General features: G+C 46.7%; 1 protein-coding gene and 1 long non-coding RNA gene across 7 annotated transcripts in view; one reads left to right on the top strand and one right to left on the bottom strand.

The window, feature by feature from the left end:
* Positions 1-22,864, top strand: part of DCUN1D5 (defective in cullin neddylation 1 domain containing 5) — a 67,855-nt gene that overhangs the window by 9,679 nt on the left and 35,312 nt on the right. For 2 of the 6 annotated variants that reach the window (XM_080641685.1, XM_080641687.1), the window contains exon 1: positions 22,218-22,614. The exons of 2 other annotated variants lie outside the window; for them this stretch is intronic. In XM_080641685.1, the coding sequence (XP_080497811.1) occupies positions 22,529-22,614 (86 nt within the window). In that variant the 5' untranslated portion in view covers positions 22,218-22,528. Of the gene's footprint in view, positions 1-22,192; positions 22,615-22,864 lie in introns of those variants that run through there. 2 more of the 6 variants (XM_080641688.1, XM_080641690.1) reach the window with 2 other exon arrangements.
* On the bottom strand, positions 511-22,195 carry LOC308234239. Its single transcript, XR_013959035.1, has 4 exons — positions 22,020-22,195; positions 19,031-19,202; positions 15,568-15,676; positions 511-13,011 (listed from the first exon to the last, which is right to left on the bottom strand). It is a non-coding gene; the product is annotated as an uncharacterized lncRNA (long non-coding RNA).

Below are 22,864 nucleotides of genomic sequence, written 5' to 3' on the forward strand. Positions count from 1 at the left end.
TCGCTATTCGCCCTTTCTCTATAATAGAAGTGTTAACCAAATTCACGATCGACAGTGACAGATGAAAATACACAATTGGTGCCAGCGTGAGTTTTACATGTAACTAGAGGCCCGGTGCATGGATTCGTGCACAATGGGAGCGCAGCTCATTCCTGTCAGCCGAGAGGCTGTGGACCCACCCTTGGAGGGGCTGTTCCTGCTTTGGAAGTGCTGCTTATCCCGGTCAGCCGAGCGGCACTCCCACTGTGGGAGCGCATTGACCACCAGGGGGCAGCTCCTGCATTGAGCATCTGCCCCCTGGTGATCAGTGCACATCATAGCGACGGTTGACCGGTTGTTCTAGTCGTTCCGCTGTTCAGTCGCTGGGCTTTTATATATATAAATGTGCATGCGTGAGTCAACTTAGTCTTTTTTATACATATATATAGAATATACTTGCTTAATTAGACCTGCTTTCTGATTTAGCTAAACTTTTTCCAGCCCAGTGAAGCACCCCAACTTCTCTTTCAGGTAACTGTCAGCAACACAGCAGTAAATATCAACACGAAGCAGATGATTATTGTAGATCATGCAGGGAAAATATTTAACTGCAGCAGTCTTTGACTATATTCTGCACAGTGAGAAAATCTGAAGTCATTTTCAAGGTCCACCATTTCTTACTTCTTTTCAGGCGGGTCAAGTTTCTAAACTTTCTAAATCTCTGTTTTACGGCTAATGTAAATAAAATAGGATTCCACCGAGACTCTAATCTACCTATGCCAGGACTTCTGTGAGGATCAAATGATATGAGGCATGGGAAAATACTTTACAGACATTTGGTTAAAGTGCAAAGTGTTTCCACCTGGCTATGAAGCAAGTCATGTTCCTGGGCTGAAGAAACTCCAAGGAGGCTAGTCGCTAGGGAGAGGAAGCTGGGCGCTGCTACGTGATGTCATTAACCGGCGCCCATAGCGACTGTTTCCAGGCTGGGCTGTGGGCTGCATTTTGAACCATGGGGTCTTGGCAGCGTTGGCTGCGATTTGGTGGGGTGTCGCTCTGGGGTGATGGCGGGGCCTGTGTCCCACTTGGGGGAAGCTGAGTGTTGCTTTGTGGGTGCCAGGTCTGCAGTGCCGTTTCTCTGTAAATGGCCAGTACGTGTCACAGCAGCTCCTGCATTGAGCATCACCCCCTGGTGGTCAGTGCGTGTCATAGAGACCGGTTGGACACTTAGCATGTTAGCCTTTTATATATACTAGTATAGGCTAGTGGTCTGGTACACAAATTCATGCACATTGAAAGGGAATTAGAAGAAATATTTTAATATCGATATTTGCCCTTTTTATAATAGAAGTGGCAGAGATTAAAGAAAATTAGTAAAATGTATATTAAAATAATATATAAATTTATTAATAAACCAGTGGCCCTTGCACAAAATTCATGCACATTAAAAGGGAATTCCGTGAGAGATGGGGCTCCCGCCACTCTGCTGTGTGGGTCCTGGGTGCAGGTGAATGGGATTCCTGGCTGTCAGGCTGCCGACAGCAAGCTGACCAATGGCCGATTCTCTGAAGGATGGGGCTCCTGCCGCCCTGCTGTGTGGGTCCTGGGTGTGGGTATCAGGCTCTCTCCTCCCTTATGTCAGACTCTGGGGTGTGCCGCAGTACCCAAAGTCAAGTCCCTGCACACCTGTGCAGGCCTCAAAATCACTTGAGACCCAGACCCGGCTGGCCCCACCCCCACTGGGCAAGACCCAGACCCAGCCATCCCCACCCCCACTGGGCAAGACCCAGACTCGGCCAGCTGCACACCCATCATGCCCAGACCCCCCCGCAGTGTCACGTCAGTGCTGAACAGGGATGCACGCAGGCAGCGTCACATCCCAAGCCGGGGACACATGCAGACAGTGTCATGTCCCCAGCCGGGTACACAGGCAGGCAGCTTCACCTGAGTGCTGTGCGGGGACACGAACAGGTAGTGCCATGTCCCAGGCCAGGGACACATGCAGGCAGCGTCACATCAGTGCTTGGCAGGGACACATGCAGACAGCATCATGTCCCAGGCCGGGGACACAGGCAGGCAGCTTCATGTCAGTGCTGGGCAGGGACGCACGCAGGCAGCGTCACATTCCAGGCTGGGGACATAGGCAGGCAGCTGCACGTCCCTGACCAGGGACGCACACAGGCAGCTTCACCTCAGCACTGGGCAGGGACGCTCACAGGCAGTGTCACATTCCAGGCCGGACACAGATGCAGGCAGCTTCACGTCCCTGGCCAGGGACGCACGCAGGCAGGTTCACCTCAGCGCTGGGTGGGGATGCACGCATGCAGTGCCACATCCCAGGTCAGGAACACAGGCAGGCAGCGTCACGTCCCTGGCCAGGGAAGCAGGCCGGCAGCTTCACCTCAGCAGAATCCCCCATTCCTGCCTACCAGCTCCTACCTGCGTGTGCATCCGTCGGGAGCGGCTTCCGCCTCCAAGACAGCATGACGTTAGCGCTGGGCAGGCCTGCACGTGCCTCCACTGGGGGTGGAAGTCCCCACCCCCATCCCTGCCCACCAGCTCCTGTGCATGAGCAGCCTGTTGACCGGTTGTGACTGGGACACCATTAGGACCAATTAGCATATTACCTCTTTATTATATAAACAATAACAACATGATATAACAACAACAAAAACATGATATAAAAACAACATTGATGCAAACAATGACTGATAAATTGATTAAACTTATTCTAATATCTCCCTGTATACCATATTTAGAGTGAAAACACTTTCAGAGTGCTTGACTAATTTCCCTTGTGATGAAGCATTTACAACTTTAACTTTAACGTCACACACTCTTCAAACTTAAGAGAAAGCAACATATAACTGACCATGGCTGAAAACAGGTTCAGTTAGGAATATTCCTACTCTGTCTAGAGTTTGTCCCTGTGATTTATTGTCATCGCAAATGCTGGCATCACGGGAAACTAATTAATTTAAATGGGAGGCCAGTGTCAGACAGGGACAAATAACTTCTTGGAATCAGAACAACCTCTGCTTCTGCAGATCCTGTTAATACCTGCTGTCGGGGTCTGGGGTGCGGGTGAATGGGATTCTGGGCTGTCAGGGCACGGACAGCAAGCTGACCAATGGCTGATTACACAAGGAATGCTTCTCCTGCCTCCCTGCTATCAGGGTCCGGGATGCGGGTATCTGGGTCTCACCTCCCTGCTATCAGGGTCTGGGATGTGGGTGAACGGCATTCTGGGCTGTCTGGGAGTGGACAGCAAGCTGATCAATGGCTGATTCCGCGAGGAATGGGGTTCCCGCCACCCTGCTGTCAGAGTCTGGGGTGTGGGTATCCGGCTCCCTCCTCCCTCATATCAGAGTCCGGGTTGCGGGTGAATGGGATTAGGGGCTGTCAGAATGCTGACAGCAAGGTCTGGGTCAGTGCTCCTCACTGGTTGTTTGGTCCTTGCTTGTTCTGGTTGTTTGGTCCTTGCTTGTTCTGGTCATTATACGGTAACGGTCCCTGGGCTTTTATTATATACTACAGGCCCGGTGCACGAAATTCTTGCACAGGGAGGGGTTGTCCCTCAGCCCAGCCTGCACCCTCTCCAATCTGGGACCCCTCGAGGGATGTCCGACTGCCCGTTTAGTCGGACAGCCCTATCACAATCCAGGACTGCTGGCTCCCAACTGCTCGCCTGCCTGCCTGCCTGATTGCCCCTAACCGCTTCTGCCTGCCAGCCTGATCACCCCCTAACCACTCCCCTGCCATCCTGATTGATGCCTAACTGCTCCCCTGCCAGCCTGTTTGCCCCTAACTTCCCTCACCTGCAGGCCTGGTCACCCTTAACTGCCCTCCCCTGCAGGCCTGGTCACCCCTAACTGCCCTCCCCTGCAGGCCTGGTCATCCTTAACTGCCCACCCCTGCAGGCCTGGTCACCCCTAACTGCCCTCCCCTGCAGGCCTGGTCCCTCCGAACTGCTCTCCCCTGCAGGTCTGGGTCCCTCCCAACTGCCTTTCCCTGCAGGCCTGGTCACCCCCAACATCCCTCCTCTGCCAGCTTGGTCACCCCTAACTGCCCTCCCCTGCAAGCTTGATCGCCCCCAACTGCCCTCTCTTGCAGGCCTGGTCCCTCCCAACTGCCCTCCCTTGCTGGCCATCTTGTGGTGGCTATCTTGTGTCCACATGGGGGCAGGATCTTTGACCACATTGGGCCAGCCATCTTGTGTGTTGGAGTGATGGTCAATCTGCATATTACTCTTTTATTAGATAGGATAGAGGCCTAGTACACAGGTGGGGGCCAGCTGGTTTGCCCTGAAGGGTGTCCCGGATCAGGGTGGGGGTTCCCTTGGGGCATGGGGCGGCCTGGGCGAGGGGCCTGTGGTGGTTTGCAGGCAGGCCACGCCCCCTGGCGACCCAAGCGGAGGCCTGGTATCTGGGGTTTATTTATCTTCTACAATTGAAACTTTGTAGCCTGGAGCGGAGCCAAGCCTTCTGCTTGCTCCATGGTGGCAGCCATTTCTGTTGGGATTTATGTATATTCTATAATTGAAACTTTGTAGCCTTAAGCAGAGGCCAAAGCAGGCCAGGGCTGCAGAAGCTTGGCTTCCTCCATCACCACAGGCAACCCTAGCCTCCTGCTCTTTCCAGCTCTGTGGCTGCTGCCATTTCTGTTTGGTTTTATGTATCTTCTATCATTGAAACTTTGTAGCCTTGAGTGGAGGCCTAGGCCGGCCAGTGCAGGCGGAAAGCTTGGCTTCCTCCATTGCCAGGGAAACCCAAGCCTCCCTCCTGCTCTCTGTGGCCATAGCCATCTTGGTTGGTTTTATTTGCATATTCACTCCTGATTGGCCGGTGGGCGTGGCTTGTGGGTGTAGCGTAGGTACGGTCAATTTGCATATTACTCTTTTATTAGATAGGACTAATGACCTGGCAAGCGAAATTGTGTGAGACCCGGGACACTGGTGCTCCTTGATGGGTTGCCCCAAAGAGGTAGGCCTGAGCCATGGGCCCTAGGCCTCTTCCTCCGATTCCTCCTCCTCCTCTTCTTGCTCACATTCTCCTTCACCTCCTCCTCGTCATCTTCCACTATGATAATGGCCTCTTCCCTCCCCTATAGATCGGCTAATACCTGGTACTCTCGTCCCCCTATGCTACAGGTATCTAGGGCCTCTCCACCAAAGCCGCTCGGCTCTGGCTCCAGCTCCAGCTGTGGCTCTAGCTCGGTAACCTGAATGTCGATCTCCAGGCTTCCCCAGCCACCTCCTCAGGAGAAAATGTTTCTAGGCTCTCCGTGAAAGGGGGCCCCTCCCCATACCCAGACTCGAAATCAGGTTCCCAGTAGGAACACCCGGTACCCAGGGTGAAGTACGCGTGCACTCCCCCCTCCTCGAGAATGACAGGGAGATGGCAGGGGCAGAGTGGGGCCCAATCCCACCCCGCTCATGTCAGCAGGACCTGTGCCACCTCCGTTTCCTCCCGGAGACTTGGGTGCTGCTCCGGTGGAGGCAGGGGCAGTCACATGAGCAGAGGTGGTGGCGGCACGTCATCTTGAGAGGGCTCCAAACTGCTCAGGCAGCGGGCCTTGGCAGGAGGCCTCTCATCCTGGTGGTCCATGGTGACTGTGCTGAGAGCACCGCACTGTCCCCTTCCTTCTCAGCCAGGCCGCTGCAGCCTGTCACACCTGAAGAGGAGCCACCATGCCAGAACATGACCAGCGCCACTCACAGCTCTGCTCTGCATTCCCTCCCATAGAGCCTGTCCTATTCCCTCCACGCCAAGTGCTCAGGTCCCACCCCTCCCACATGTCAAGGCCTATTCTGCTTCGTCATGCATGCAGCCCTGCCCACCAGCGCGGGCCTGTTGCGCATGCAGCCTCCTGCTGATGGGATTGTGACGGCGTGAGGGCATCATGGCATGACGACCACCTAGGCCAGCCGTGGGCAAACTACGGCCCGCGGGCCGGATCCGGCTGTTCTATCCGGTTCTCTTGCTCTCCCCTCCGCTCCTTTACTTTGAATTTATATTAGTTCACACAAACACTCCATCCATGCTTTTGTTCCGGCCCTCCGGTCCAGTTTAAGAACCCATTGTGGCCCTCGAGTCAAAAAGTTTGCCCACCCCTGACCTAGGCTATTAGTATATACTAGGGGCCCAGTGCATGAATTAGTGCACTTTGAAAGGAACTGTGGGCCACAAGGCTGTGGTGGGCATGGGGGCAGGTCTCTGCCCATCCTCCACACCCTGCCTGGCCCTGCCCGGCAGCCCTGCTCCCTTCACCGCCACTCCCATGTGCTGATGGAGTGGAGCGATTGGGGCCAGCGCCAGCAGCGGGTACAAGCAACGGCTGCTGCCCCGATCGCCTCTCAGGAGCAGGGGGAGGTGGAGAAGCCCTTAGGGGTGATCTGGGCCAGTTGGAGTGTCTGCCTGCTGGTGTTCAGTGCGCGTCATAGCGACTGGTTGAATGGTCAGACACTTAGGATATTAGGCTTTTATATAGATAGATGTACTAAGATGCACCTAAAAGAATGCTCATAATAGTATTGTTTTTAGTTGTTCAAAACCGAAAACACCTAGATGTCCACCAACAGAATAGAAAAATACACTTATATTTTTGAAGAATGGTGCTATATGAATCCCCTTTTATTTCAGATGACTGAAAGGAGTGCATTCTGCAGGAGAGTGCACTAGTTTGTATTAACTCTTCATTTACACCCTGACAACTGTGCAATCTTGGTTGAGTTATTTAAACTCTCCACGTCTCAGTTTCCCTTTCTGTATAATGAAGGTGAAGATATGCATTTATCTCATAGCCTGTTTACAAAGATCAAATTTTATATTTTATGGAGAACTAGTGGCCCGGTGCATGAAATTCGTGCACATTGAAAGGGAATTAATTAGAGGAAATGTTTTAATATTGCTATTTGCCCTTTCTTTATAATGAAAGTGTGAGAGATAAAAGGAAATGAGTACAATGTATATGAAAATACATAATTTTACGAACAAACAATAACAAAATCATAAAACAACAATAACAAACTCATGATACAAAAACAACATGGATGCAAATAATGACTGATAAAGTGATTAAACTTATTTCCTGCATTTAGAATAGGATTGAAAGTGTCCCAGGCGGAAAGATGAAATCCATAATACTGCATTTGTGTGACTTGTGCCCTTGCATTTTGTCTAGTATTATTGTCAATTACACTGTGGTCTCTGAGTCTTAATGCAATATCCGTTCCCCAGCCTTTTTCACCATTTGGAAAAAGAACAGGATATGTCATTGCATCTAATGTAGGAAACAGGATACTGTTTTGTTTCATTTTAGTGGCATTCAGATTATTGGGCTCTGACTTACAATGAATGAGCAAGTTGACTTTCAAAAGGAGGTCCTCCATCTTCGTTTCTGAATATGACAGCAACCTCGGTTACACGGGGAGAATTGTATCTACCCGGATCACTGTTACGATTGTATTTAATCGCCATTGTTACTTCCGTGGGAGCTACACCTTTTGCTACTGCTTCAGATTGGGCTTCCTTTTCTACCTCATGTAACATCTTGTACGATTTTGTTAATTCATTTATTTCATGCATGAGGTTGTTGATGTTGATCATAAGTCTTTCTGAGCAGCCTTGGTTTTCTGGGACTGCTAATCTTACTTTTAGCTTCGGCTGTATCCAAAATAGAGAGTTGAGCAAACTTCCGAGAAACACCATCCGAAGGATGTAAAGTTCCAGTACAGTGATAAACTTGTCCGTGTATTCTAAAACAGTATGGCCCATACCCTGATGGCGATGCAAAATTTGCACCCATGGAAGCAAAAGCAAAAGAACTATTTATGGATCGAATATTTTCCACGAAATTTTTACTGTCAGACTCTTCGTTTGTCATTAATCTTTTTAAATATGCCGGGTAACCTGGAAAATGTATATAATTTGGACAGACTTTCCCTTTGCTACAACATCGAGTAAATTTCCCATCGGATGGTTTTTCATCAGAGAAATTTAGTGATAGGCAAAATTCACATCTAACAGTCATTCCAACCACAACTATGTTCGAGAATTGCATCCTCATGCACTCCATTTTCGCTGAGAAGGCAGTTCCTACCAGTATTGCTAGTACATGTTGATGACTGTTCTTTAGACATATTCTGTCGTCACCACCGCCTTCTTTCAACTTCAAAAGCACGTTGGTCTTCAGACATTTTCTGTCGATGATGCCAGTGTTTTTTGGCTTCAGAGCGACCTTTTTCCAATAGCTGCTCTTCAAATACATTCTGTCGCAGGTTTCACCTTCTTTCAAGATCAGACACACGTTGCTCTTCAGACATTTTCTGTCGATAACGTCAGCATCTTTCTGCTGCAGAGCTACGTTGTATCAACAGTTTTTCTTTGGACATAGTCCCACCTCTCTACGGCCACGGTCTGAGATACAGGTGCATGAGAGTCCTGGCTGTCAGGCCTTTGAGAGCTGTGTGACTAACGGCTGATTATGTGGGGGTGGGACTTCCTCCTACCTTTTGTCAGTTTCCACAGCTGGGATGAGGAAGCTGGGGCTCCAGAGGGAGCAATGCCCTCTAAGCCACCATCTTTCTCGCTCTGCTGGACCCCACAGGCAGGCCTTGGCAGGAGCTGCCCGGGTCCCCATGGCTTGGACCTGGACGCCGCCGGCCCAGCAGATCCAAGCCACCATCGTCCCCGCCACCTGTCTGAGTCCAAGCCGCGATCGCCCCCACCGCCTGCCTGGGTCCAAGGTGCAATCGCCCCCGCCGCCTGCCCAGGTCCAAGCCACGATTGCTCCCTCCACCGGCCAGTGGCGTCAGACACTGCCTGCGTCAACTGCGTATGCAAATTTACCCACCATCTTTGTTCGGTTAATTTGCATGTTAGTGCTGATTGGCTGTGGGCATAGCGGAGGTACAGTCAATTAGCATCTTTCTCTTTTATTAGTGTAGATGAGTATAAGAGTTTATTAATATAAGGTGGTAACTGCTTCCTATTTAATTCATTATTTTGAATAGGCCACTTTTAATGCAAATAACAGTTTGTAAAATGCCCTATAAAGCTGCTACAGGAGTTGTGCAGTGTGAGAGAGTGGAATCTCTTTTTCCTCTGCCATGGTAACCAGTAATGTTCTACATAGTGGCTGCTCTAATGATAAAGAGCAGAGTTCCCAGCTTATCCTTGACCACATGTAGCTTGAGCAAGTGAACAAATTTTGTCTTCAACAACTAAGCTATTGTCTTCTTTGTTGTTCTGGCCTAACCTAGCCCATCTAGACTGCTATAGATAGGAGATGTAGTCACCCACCCCACTGTCTCACACCCAGGTCATTTCACTAATTGACATAAACTACCAGACCCTGTGGGCATGTAACTTTGTAAAGGTGCTTTACAGAATGCTGTCTTAATGAAGTTTATTGCACCTATACCAATTTATGTGATAATCATTTGTCTGATATACTGCTTTTAATTATGCCTTTCAGTGTAATGAAGTATGCTAGGTTTTTAGTAGAAAAAAATTAATAGGTAATCTTTTCCTGAATAGTAATTCTTTTAGATGCTTTGATGCTTTCTTTACTGTGTGCATGATCTAGCTTACCTTTAATTTGCAGGAAATAATGCTTAGACTTGTAACTGAATGCTTTTTAATAGTATTTAAAAAAAATACATAAGCACTGTTAAAAAGTGCTAAAGGGAAAGCTTTTTTTATACCAGGGCAACTATTAATAAAAATGTTCACATAAACTTGTTATTTTGAGTCTTTTATTTTTTATCTGTTTCCATTTTTACTTGCATAACACTAGAGGCCCAGTGGATGAAAATTCATGCACTGGAGCGGGGGTCCCTCAGCCCAGACTGCCCCTTCTCACAGTCCGGGAGCCCTCAGGAGTGGGAAGCGACCCAGCGATCAAGGAAAGGCGACTCTCCATCACACCTCTGCTGCTGCCACTGCCGGCAGCGCAATCCTCAGCTGGCCCTGGTTACCTGAGCCTCGGGTTGCCCTGGGTGGCTGGGCAGCCGCCATCTGAGGCTTGCCTGCGCCTTGGGCCGGCCCTGGGCGGCTGAGGGCCTGAGGGGACTGGGGACTCTGAAGGCAGGTGCGCGGCGTGGCTGAGGGGCCTGGTAATCGCCATCTTTGAGGGCAGGGCAGTCAATTAGCATATTCCTTCCTTATTGGCTGTGGGTGCCGCCATCTTTGCGAGGTGTGAGGGTCAATTTGCATAGTCCCTCTTAATTAGATAGGACTAAAGACCTGGTGCACAAAATTTGTGCACCAGGGGTGGGTGTCCCTCAGCCCAGCATGCACCGTCTCCAATCTGGGACCCCTCGAGGGAAGTCCGACTGCCCGTTTAAACGGGCAGTTGGACATCGCTCTCACAATCCAGGACTGTTGGCTCCCAACAGCTCGCCTGCCTGCCTTCCTGATTGCCCCTAACCGCTTCTTCCTGCCAGCCAGCCTGATTGATGCCTAACTGCTCCCCTGCCAGCCTATTTGCCCCTAACTGCCCTCCCCTGCAAGCCTGGTCACCGCTAACTGCCCTCCCTTGCAGGTCTAGTCACCCCTAACTGCCCTCCTCTGTAGGCCTGGTACCCCCCAACTGGTCTCCCCTGCAGGCCTGGGTTCCTCTCAACTGCCTTTCCCTGCAGGTCCGGTCGCCCCCAACTTCCCTCCTCTGCCAGCCTGGTCACCCCTAACTGCCCTCCCCTGCAGGCTTGATTGCCCCCAACTGCCCTCCCTTGCAGGCCTGGTCCCTCCCAACTGCCCTCCCCTGCTGGCCATCTTGTGGTGGCTATCTTGTGTCCACATGGGGGCAGGATCTTTGACCACATGGGGGCAGCCATCTTGTGTGTTGGAGTGGTGGTCAATCTGCATATTACTCTTTTATTAGATAGGATAGAGGACTGGTGCACGGGAGGGGGCCAGCTGGTTTGCCCTGAAGGGTGTCCTGGATCATGGTGGGGGTTCCCTAGGGGTGTGGGGTGGCCTGGGCGAGCGGCTTTTGGTGGTTTGCAGGCCGGCAACGCCCCCTGGCAACCCAAGCAGAGTTCCCAGAGGCCCTGGTATCTGGGATTTATCTATCTTCTACAATTGAAACTTTGTAGCCTGGAGCGGAGCCAAGCCTTTTGCTTGCTCCATGGTGGCAGCCATTTCTGTTGGGATTTATTTATCTTCTATAATTGAAACTTTGTAGCCTTAAGCAGAGGCCAAAGCAGGCCAGGGCTGCAGAAGCTTGGCTTCCTCCATCGCCAGGGGCAACCCTAGCCTCCTGCTCTCTCCAGCTCCGTGGCTGCCGCCATTTTTGTTGGGATTTATTTATCTTCTATAATTGAAACTTTGTAGCCTGGAGTGGAGGCCTGGGCCGGCCAGGGCAGGCAGAAAGCTTGGCTTCCTCCATTGCCAGGGAAACCCAAGTATCCCTCCTGCTCTCTGTGGCCACAGCCATCTTGGTTGGTTTTATTTGCATATTCACTCCTGATTGGCTGGTGGGCGTGGCTTGTGGGTGTAGCAGAGGTATGGTCAATTTGCAAATTAATCTCTTATTAGATAGGACTAGAGGCCCGGTGCACAAAATTCGTGCATGGGGGAAGGGGGGTTCCCCTCAGCCCAGCCTGCACCCTCTCCAATCTGGGACCCCTAGAGGGATGTGTGACTGCCCATTCAGTCAGACATCCCTATCACAATCCAGGACTGCTGGCTCCCAACTGCTCGCCTGCCTGCCTTCCTGATTTTCCCTAACCGCTTCTGCCTGCCAGCCTGATCACCCCTAACCACTCCCCTACCAGCCTGATTGATGCCTAACTGCTCCCCTGCCAGCCTGTTTGCCCCTAACTCTCCTCCCCTGCAGGCCTGGTCACCCCTAACTGCCCTCCCCTGCAGGCTTGATCGCCCCCAACTGCCCTCCCTTGCAGGCCTGGTCCCTCCCAACTGCCCTCCCCTGCTGGCCATCTTGTGGTGGCCATCTGTGTCCACATGGGGCCAGGATCTTTGACCACATGGGGGCAGCCATCTTGTGTGTTGGAGTGATGGTCAATCTGCATATTACTCTTTTATTAGGATAGAGGCCTGGTGCTCGGGTGAGGAACAGCTAGTTTGCCCTGAAGGGTGTCCCCGATCAGGGTGGGGGTTCCCTTGGGGCATGGGGTGGCCTGTGGTGGTTTGCAGGCTGGCCACGCCCCTGACGATCCAAGCAGAGGCCCTGTTATCTGGGGTTTATTTATATTCTACAATTGAAACTTTGTCGCCTTAAGCGGAGGCCTGGGCCGGCCATGGTGTGTGGAAAGCTTGGCTTCCTCCATCACCACGGGCAACCCTAGCCTCCTGCTCTTTCCAGCTCCGTGGCTACCGCCATTTCTGTTTGGATTTATGTATCTTCTATCATTGAAACTTTGTAGCCTTGAGTGGAGGCCTAGGCTGGCAAGGGCAGGCGGAAAGCTTGGCTTCCTCCATCGCTGGGGATACCCAAGCCGCCCTCCTGCTTTCTGTGGCCGTATCCATCTTGGCTGGGTTTATTTGCATATTCGTTCCTGATTGGCTTATGGGCGTGGCTTGTGGGTGTAGTGGAGTGATGGTTAATTTGCATATTACTCTTTTATTAGATAGGATGATTGTTGAATAACATGCACTTAAATCGAGCTTTCTGCTTCATAGCCTAGCAGTTTTTTTAAATCAGTTTTGTGTTAACCCTTTGACATCACAGCTTGTTGCTATGAGAATAGAACATTAAAAAATTGGCAGCATAAATTCATTTAACAGGGTAGCTCAGGATAAATTTAAAGGAAAAGAGGCCAAGTTACAATTCCCGTTTTTCAAGTACTGACTTGGCCCCTTTAATTCCTAAAGATGACTAACAAATAGGAAATTTGAAAATTTACACCTTTAAGAAACATATTCACACCTTTAAGAAACCAATTAAAGTTATTCCTATCACAGGTCTAGTGTACTTGTCAGGAATAGGGTTGTGAAGTCAATGAATCACAGCTTCATGTGATGCACAGGCCTTTCCATCAGGTTCAAATGTGGGTCCTCAGGATACAATCTATAAACCATAAAGATAAGTTATCTGGGCTTTCTGCTGGGAACACCCTGGGAGCTTGATGATTACTCCAAGTCTTTTTCAGTCCAGGCCCATGGTTTCATGAACAATACAATTCCCTTAAAAACTTGGTAGACTTTCTGATATATTTGCTTTTAGTTTCATATTCTAAATTTCACATTCTAGTTCTTTTCTGTATGTAATTATCAATAATGATTTATTTCTTTGCTTCCTCACACAAATTCCGCTCTTGAGGCTATGTGAAGCAATAGGCTTGGATAGCAAAGTTAAAACCCTTAATCTGATTTTTGCAAAATTATTTTCACTTCACACCATTACCCTCCCTCTATCTACTTCCCATACAGTTAAGAGTCTTATTAGGCTCATGGTCTACCTTCTACTTCTCATGGAGGACAGTTTTACTAAATATTTTACCAGGGTGCACTAGAGCTCTCCAACTAACCAGCCTGTACTAATGTTTTTTTTGCTGCCTACTTATTCTATACAACATATTTTAAGTTTCTGTATGGCAGCACTCTCCTTCCAAAAACCAATTTCTATAACCATGTGGTATTCAGGACTGTCATTTCCAAAATATGTCTGGATTCTCCCTTTTGGCACATGGGATTATACTTCTTTGCTATTTTTTTTTTTAAGTTTTCATTTATTTTTAGAAAGAGAGGAAGGGAGAGGGAGAGATAGAAACATTGATGAGAAAAATCATCCATGGGTTGCCTCCTGCATGCCCCCCTACATGTGCCCTGACCAGGAATTGAACTGTGACCTCTTGGTTCCTAGGTCAATGCTCAACCACTGAGCCCTAATGGCTGGGCTTCTTTACTCTTTTTAAAGATAGGCATGGCCATTTGACTTAAGGTCTTTGATATGTAAATAGAAATGATGTATTACATACCAGTATTTACAAAAACCTTACAATGTATAATCACGATTTTTTTTTTCCACTGCTGTGATGATCATGGAAGCATAAGTCATGGTGAAGTTTCATCAGCCTAGTTCCCTGAGTAGCTATGAGTATAGTCTTCTGGATGGCATATCATAAATAAGAAATAATTTTTTGTTAAAAGATATTGGGATTTTGGTGTCATTTGTTATTTTAACATAGGCTACTCCTGCCATATAGTCAAGGTATGTCAAACGTTACAATAAACCCCAAAATTTCAATGGTTTTATTTCTCCTTCATTTGACAGTTCAATGTAGTATTTGGCAGGCAGTCTTCCATATGATGATTCAGGAATCTAGACCTCTTCTATTTTGTGGCTTCACTATTCTCTGAAATGACAGAATTCTCTCCTGAAGTATTTTGAATCTGGCTGATTAGCAGATAAAGAGTGAGGCTTACATAGAACCTTCTCATGGCAATTCCTGATTGCAAGATAGGGTGGGAAATGTAATGTCTCTAAAATAAGAAAGAATGCGTTTAGAACGCATAGCACTCTCTGACACAGAAACCTAGAGCTCCATTGAATGAAACTGGGTCACTCAGGCTTTGACTTGCTTTTAAGGTGTGTTCAGGGGTGGTTCCATGAGCAAGTCCCTGCCCTGGGTTTAATGGTCTGCCCTCACAGATCATTCAACAATTTTTGAACAAAATTCTGCATTTTCATTTTGCTCAGGGCCCTACAAGTTATGTTACTGGTTGTAGGTGTAGGTTATACCAGAAGGATGTGCAGATGGAAGCTTTAGCTATATAGTATAGAATGTGGAAGAGTTCAATGAAGAATGTCTGAGAATTCTCTTGTTGTTTAGCCCATAGGGAGAAAATAACTTAAAAACATTCGTGTGGTTTTCTTTTCTGCACATTCTTACTCAAGATCTTTAAAAAGTCAGTGCCATTTTCATTACCTCAAGCACTGAATGTAAAATCAGAAAGGAAAAAGTTAATTTTTTGTTTTGTTTACTATAAAACTATACTTTGAAACCCCACAATATTTAAAAAATGCAATTGAAAGCCAAAACGTTTGATTCTCAGGAGCCACATTTTCTTTGGAGACCAAAAGGCTCTTGCAAGTTAAATTACAGGCCCTGCCCTAGCCAGTTTGGCTCAGTGGATAAAGCGTCGGCCTGTGGACCAAAAGGTCCAGGTTCGATTCTGGTCAAGGGCACGTACCTCGATTTCAGGCTCCTCCCTGGCCCGGGCCTGGTCAGGGCCCATGTAGGAGACAACCAATCAATTTGTTTCTCTCACATCAGTTTCCCTCTGTCTTTCCCTTTCTCTTCCACTCTCTCTAAAAATCAATGGAAAAATATCCTCTGGTAAGGACAAAAAAACTAAAAACAAAACTTAAGCCTGTCTGGCATGGGCTTAGTGGTTGAGTGTCGACCTATGAACCAGGAGGTCATGGTTCGATTCCTAGTCAGTGCACATGCCCAGGTTTCAGGCTGGATCGCCAATAGGAGGTGTGCCAGGAGGCAGCTGATGAGTGATTCTCTCTCATCATTGATGTTTCTATCTCTCTTCCACTCGCTTCTTCTCTGAAATCAATAAAAATATGTTAAAATTAAATAAAAGTACAGGCCCTGAAAGAAGCAGAGCATACCTTTATGCCCTAACAACTGAATGTTATCTTGGCTAGGAAGGGGTTCAAGAGTTGGATAGGGCTCAAACTTGGCAGAGATCTCTGTGAAGATATAGATGAGGGAGGAGATCTGCAAAAGAACACATGGACAAGAGAAGACTCAGCATTAATAAATGCCAACATTGCTATTGCCACTGACCAAAGCCATATAGGTGCTGAATAAATAAGACCATTTGCAGATCATTTACTGTCTTTCTAGGAATCATTGCCTCTGCTACAGTCTGGTGAACTCATCTGCTTTGTGCTGCATAGCGAGGGACTTCAGTAACTGCCCACATGTCACCTCTGGATTTTCCAAAGAAGTAATGTCTAACTATGACCTAAGAATTTGCTGAGTCTCATTCAAACTGGCCTGTGTAGACAATCCTATTTTCAATGGTTGAGAACTTGGTTAAGATCCCTGGAAACAAAGACAGGGCCATAGACATTTAATAAAGGTAGTAGTGATAGGAAAGGAAAGCCCCATTATCAGAACTTGAGTGGGAATGGAAAACAGAGTAAGTCACCTCTTTTACATGTCCCCTTCTTTGCAATTCCATCCTTTGATTCTGTGAACAACCTTAAATAAACTCTTTCTAGACTAGAAGAACTTGATTTTTGTAGGGTGTACCCCAGGGATTCCAGCTGATACATAATTATATACCCCTTAGCAGTTAGTTTTGATAAGATTCACATTTACTATTTTTTCAACAATACAGTACTGTGATATCTAGCTAAGGCATATATTTTATCTTATACAGATGGTAAAACATATTTTATTCAAGGTTGCTAAACTTTAAAAGGCAAATCAATCAATCTTAAAGTTTTCACTTTAAGAAACCTTTTCCACAGTGCCATCTTTCCAATATTATTTGGAAAGTGTGACAAAAACAACACCCATGTAAGTCTAAGACTATGAAAATGCTTATAACAACACACCTGCCCTAGCCAGTTTGGCTCTGTGGATAGAGCATCGGCTTGCGGACTGAAGGGTCCCAGGTTCGATTCCGGTCAAGGGCACATGCCTGGGTTGTGGGCTCGATCCCCAGTGGGGGGCGTGCAGGAGGCAGCCAATGATTCCCTCTCATCATTGATGTTTCTATCTCCCTCTTCCTTTCTCTCTGAAGTCAATAAAAATATATTAAGAAGAAAATAAAAACACAAAAAAACCCAAAAACACCTAAACACAAACTGTCTGCACTCACTTGGTCCTACCACTCATCTAAAAACAGTTTTCCTCTGCAGCAATTCATCAATACACTGCACTCTTTACCAGTAGTAATTTGATTCTGTGAACTACTTTTCTTCATTTGGGGTATATATTCATATGCTGCAAGGCAAATCAGGTGTCCAGCAGTAATTCTTAGTCTTCCTGGTAAGGGTCAGCTTTGTTGTTGGGCACTTGATATACAAGACAATGCTTCCTACCTATGATCCCACATCCAGAATTTTATGACTTCTGACCTTTCCAAAGGCACCCAACAGAGGTGGCTTTCTTGAGTTACTACTTTTTCTTCCTGCACTCTACTACTTTTTAATTTTTATTTATTTCCATTCACTTTGACTTTTTAAAAATAAACTATTTTAGAATACTTTTAGGTTTTCAGAAAAGATGCAATGATAATACACAAAGTTGCCATATATTTCACACCCAGCTTCCCCTCTTAACATCTTACATATGTATGGTACAGTACTCACAATTCATGAACCAACATTGATGATAAAGGATGATGAAGACTATTATTAACAAGACTCCATTTATTGAGAGGGAGTGGTAAAGTTTTAGAAGAACAATCCAATTGAAAGATCATTGTGACCATCTTTGGAAAATACAATGTGTCAATGTGAAGTATAAGCAGACACCAATCTTATAATTTTCCCTACTTCCCTTTAAAACTGCTCTGTGAACTCATTCTTCCCCTGGATCTTCAATAAAATTGCATTCCAATCCCATACTCTTGTGGACTGTATTTATCTTTATTTGGTGCCTGTCTCTCCTCTCTTGATTGGATGTAGAAGTGATATGTGTCATTTCAGGACAGAACCTTTAACAGCCAGCATGGGGTTCACCATGTTTTCCTTGCCCTTCATCATGATAACAAGCTGTGTTCCAGAGAGTAGCCACTCCCTCAGTCTGGATCCCAGTGTGAACCACAGCCAGTCAGGCTTCAATAAATGTAAGGGGCACATGGCATAGTTCTGCACTGCTACATAGTTCTGCACTGCTGAGCTTCTCTAAAACACTAGGAATTCCTGTGGACTTTACTAATGCTCCAAAACATCCCATTTCTACTGTTCTCTTAGTCTTCATTTTTAGGGTTTATGTGTATGGTAATATTTTACAAAGTTTTCACCAGGGTTATTTTGAAAATCAGTGTTAATATATGGAAAGTATTTGTATAAATTTAGGACCACATAACATGGCATTCCATAAATCACTGAAATTCTGTGTTGCCTGTTTTTCTGGCAAGTGGAAATGCCATATTTTAAAGAGGTATTAAGAAAATACAAACTATGTATAGAATATATAAGTTAATAAATTTTAGGGCACTGTATTTGGCTGCTTTGATACAGATACAACTATTTTAAAAGATCTTTTTCATAACTTCATTCTATAACCCCCCCACCCAAAAAAAAGCTAAGGAATAACCAACATATCAAATAGATGACAAAACTACGTTCAGTCTCAGTTCTTCCACCTCCTGTCCTGTCTGGCATAAATATATGTCCACTGCCCTTAAAGATGGATATTTTTTTCCCCCACATCCTTCTTGTAGGATAAAATGAGGGATAAAAGAAGTTATGTATCTTACCTAAAATCACTGAGTATCTTCTTTGGATATGAAACCAGAACACCTGAGTTTCTGCTTAAAGTAAATGCTTCATCCCTCCCTTCTCATTACTTTCATTAAAAAATTATTCTACACAACAAAGAACTACAGTACTGCCATAGTTTCTTTCCCCATCTATAGGTGCCTTCTTGGTGAAAAATAATATCCTATTTGTGTGCTGATGAGCACCAGATAAGATTAAAACCACATAATTAAGCATTTTTTCTATACTGTTCACAGGCCGTGATGCTATCAATAGGTCCCTTTGGTGAGTGTAATTAGAGTAACGGAATGCTCCATTTTGAGAATGAAGGTATGGTGGTGACAGTAGGTATTGATCAGGGAAAACAATAAAGAAAATTATCTATATGACTGAAAACACCATCCCTTTATAATCATTGACAAGCATAGATTATTGACTCTATTCTTTGTTCTCAAATGCATACGGGCTGCATATACTTCCCTCTCCAGACTATAAACTTTTTGAATGCAAGCGTCATACCTGTCTTTTATATCCCTAAACCAAAAACAGTTTCTAATTTTAAGTGATCATTAAATACTGTTTGGATAATAGACTGAAAGAATGAATACCATACACAGAACCAGTCTTTTACCTTTTTTCCCGAGAATTCTATAGATGCAAGAAGGCTCCTATCCAGTCATTGCGTTCAGTTGAATCTCCAGAGTCTCCAGGTGTGGTTGGGTCTTCTTCCTAGTCTAGAAGTGGCCTCTCCACTCTCATATAATAAACAACAGTGGAGAAGGGACACAATAATCATAATATTCCTATTGAGAAAAGAGTGGAGGATATACATAGTCATTGGTCATAGCAATGTTGGTATCCTGCTAAACAGGCTTTATAAAGGTTCCTTACCCCTTGATTCAACCTTAATTCTGCTCTCTGGAAGGATGTCCCTTGAACATTGTCCTCTCAGGTCTTTGTCTTCATCATTTAGATTTTTATTCCACTTTTTTCTATTCGTGAAAAGGGATATTTAGTTTTTATAGCTCACTTCTTGAAATAAGCTTTGTTAATGTCTAATAGTGTCATTATTTGGGGTATTTTTGTTTGCTCTTTAAAAAAATATTTTTACTGATTTTTAAAGGGAGAAGAACATTGAATAGTATGACATTTATAGGACAACTAGAGGCCTGATGCACGAAATTCTTGCACAGGGGTGGAAGGGTGGTCCCTCAGCCCGGCCTGCACCCTGTTGCAATCCAGGACCTCTAGGGGGATGTCCAACAACCAGCAGTCGGACATCCCTCTTGCAATCCAGGACGCTGCATGAACCAGTAATTATAATTTTCATACAGGTGAAAGGCATCTTGCTGTTGTATGGGCCACTACATTTTTTGCCCTGATTATAAAAAGTAATACATAACATGATCCTTCTGAGGCAGTAGTACCATTTTCCTCATCTTATGGGTAGAAAAACTGAAGCAGAGAGAAGTTAAGTAATTGTCTTTGTCACACAGCTATAAGTGTCAGAATCAGGACTGACCACAAAAATGTGCAAGCCAGAGTCGATGCATGTCATCACTGCATCATCCTGTTTTTTCAGTGTTAGAGTAGCCTTGCCAGGTTTTAATTTTTAAATCTAAGAGACTGTTCCCAATATATAGGGTAGGGTCCCTAGGCCTGGTCGGCAATCAGGGCTGATCTGTGGGGCGACCAGCAGGCGGGGCGACTGGGGGCCCCCACTGGCACCCACCTTGGCTGGTGGCCTGGTGCTGCCTGCTGGCCAGCCCCGCCCCCTGGCTGGCCCCGCCCCCCCACCTCCCCTTGCCTCCCTCTTGGGGGGGAGGGCGGGGGCAGACACTCAACACAGGAGCTGCCCCCAAACAGCTCCTGTGTTGAGCAGCTCCTGCGCTGAACATCTGCCCTTTGGTGGTCAGTGCGCATCATAGCGACCAGTCATTCTGCCATTTGGTCAATTTGCATATTAGGGTTTTATTATATAGGAGGATTGGAAATTTGAAGATAGAAACATTGATGAGAGAGAATCATCGATCAGCTGCTTCCTGCACACCCCCTACTGGGGATTGAGCCCACAACCTGGGCATGTGCCCTGACCGGGAATTGAACCTGTGACCTCTTGGTTCCTGGGTCAACACTCAGCCACTGAGCCACACTGGCTGGGCTACTTGTACTTTTTATATCAACTTATTGAGGAATAATATTCATATAATAAGGGCATATATTTTTAATTGTACAGTTCAACGAGCTTTGACAAGTATATATACCACTACCTCAACAAGACATAGAATGTCTATTAACCAATATAGTTCCCTTTGCCTCTTTACAGTCAGTCTTTTCCCTCAATCACTACCCTATCCCAGTCCCTAAGCATTACTAATATTCTGCCCTATAGGTAAGTTTTGCTTGTTCTAGAATTTCATCAAATATTCAGCTAGTTTTCAAATTTCCAATTGTCCTATAAATGTCATACTATTAAAAAAAATTTTAACTCAAGATTCAAATATGGAAAATGATTCATTTTCCTTGAAATTTTCCTTCTCTCTCTAAAACCCTGTTGCAGAATCTGGGTCATTTTTCTTGTAGAATTTCTGACAGGCTAGAAAGATCTTGCTGATTGCATTGAGTGTTAACATGTTCCACTGTCCCTACGTACAGATGGTATTTTTTTTAGAAACTTGATTTTATTCAGATTTGAAGTTTTGGTCTCATGCATTTTTAATTGAGTTGAAGGATTACAGTAGCATTCGGAACAACCTTCTTTTGGTTGTAAGTAACAGAACTGCATAAGCAAAACGGTGAGTTTTAATGGCTCCTGTAACTGATATTTTCAGGGCGTATCATGGACTCAGGCCCTATACCATAAAATCATTTGTTTTTGTTCTTTTGTTTTTCTACTTGATTCTGGTCTTTTCTGAGTTTTGGCTTATTCTTGCATCCTCTCAGGTTCAAGTCCATAGGAAATAAATTGATTCCTGATGGTTCAATTTTGTGTCATTGGCAATGATCGGCCTGGTTTGGATCATAGTCCTTCTGAACCAATTAATGGCACTAAGGAAATAGGATATTCTGATTGTCCAAATTAGAGTGTCCAGGTGGAAGTCATCTCACTAGAACCACATGGGCTGTTACTGAATTTAAAGACACTTTCTCTAAAATCTCACTCTGGTTTACAGATGTTATTTTACATATATATTGACTAAAGCGACTTTGTACTACTATATAATCTTTATATGCAACAACCTTTATTTATAAACAATATTTTCACTGAAGTGAAGGTGGAGTCATTACAAGTGTTCGGGGTAAAAGTTTGAGGGAAGGCCCCTTAGAAATGCTCCCCAAATTCCTCTTTGCTAGGTCAGCGACTACCTACTGTTTCATATCTGACAGGTGAGAAATGGTAAAGCTAAGTTTTAACAAGGCAAAGAGGTGAGGGACAATGAAGGGGTCTGAGAGTGGGCGGCTGAGCCAGCCTAAAAAGAAGATGTGCATTTAATAAGTAACAATGAACGTGAGGTTACCGAATGGAAGAGTTCAGAAGTGAAATTTGGTTTACTTTACCACGTTATTTTTAAGGCCAAAGTATCAGTGATTTCATAAAACATTTCTTGGAGGTGACTTACCAGCATTAGGGGGGATGGAAGTCCCTGGACCACCAAGGCGGTCAAAGGGCCCCCAAGGCCGGATCTCTCCCCTCCGGGCCGGTACTTGGCGTCATTCAGCCTGTGAAGCCGCTACAGCTTTGCAACCGGAGCTACGCCCCTCCCGGCGACCAGCTCTGCGTTGCGTCACTTCCGGCCCTCGGCGAGGCGCATCCGGGTCAGACTGAGCCTCTTGCTCTTGGGAGTCTGTGACTGGTGGCGGTGCCGCGCAGTCCGTGTTCTCCCTTCCCGGAGTGACCAAGCCGCAGTGTCCACCGGTGAGAAGTGACCCGCTGCCCCAAGCAGAGGAAGACCAGGAGGAGACGTGGGAGCGGCCAGCGGCCGGGCTGGGAAGCTGCGGTGCGGGCTGGAGACTTTGCTACTACGCTTGCTGCTGTCTCTGGGAACCGGGGGCCAGCACTGAGGAGCCTTCAGCGGACAGCGACCCCCTCCCCCGGCTCCCCTGCCCGCCCTGCCGGGGAGGGCGGAAGATGCCCGTGAAGAAGAAAAGAAAATCCTCTGGCGTGGCAGCGGCAGTAGCGGAAGACGGAGGCCTCAAAAAGTGTAAAATCTCCAGGTACCACCTCCCCCCACCCTTCAGTCTTTCCTCCTCTGCTGGACGGCCAGAGGGGAAGGAGGCGGGTCGGGTCTCCCAGGCTCGAGCTGGGGAGAGGCGCTCCCCCTCCCCCCCAACCCCGATAAATCTTCGTGGTAGGCGCCGAACGCCGCGAGTCTGCGCCTGACCCACCTCATGTTCGGTGCGTGTGCTCCGGCGCCTGTGGAGGGACTGGCGGAGTCGCCCCGCGGCAGTCTACGTGCCCTGGAGG

This window comes from Plecotus auritus (assembly GCF_963455305.1).
Source record: "Plecotus auritus genome assembly, chromosome: 9".
Taxonomy (NCBI): Eukaryota; Metazoa; Chordata; class Mammalia; order Chiroptera; family Vespertilionidae; genus Plecotus; species Plecotus auritus.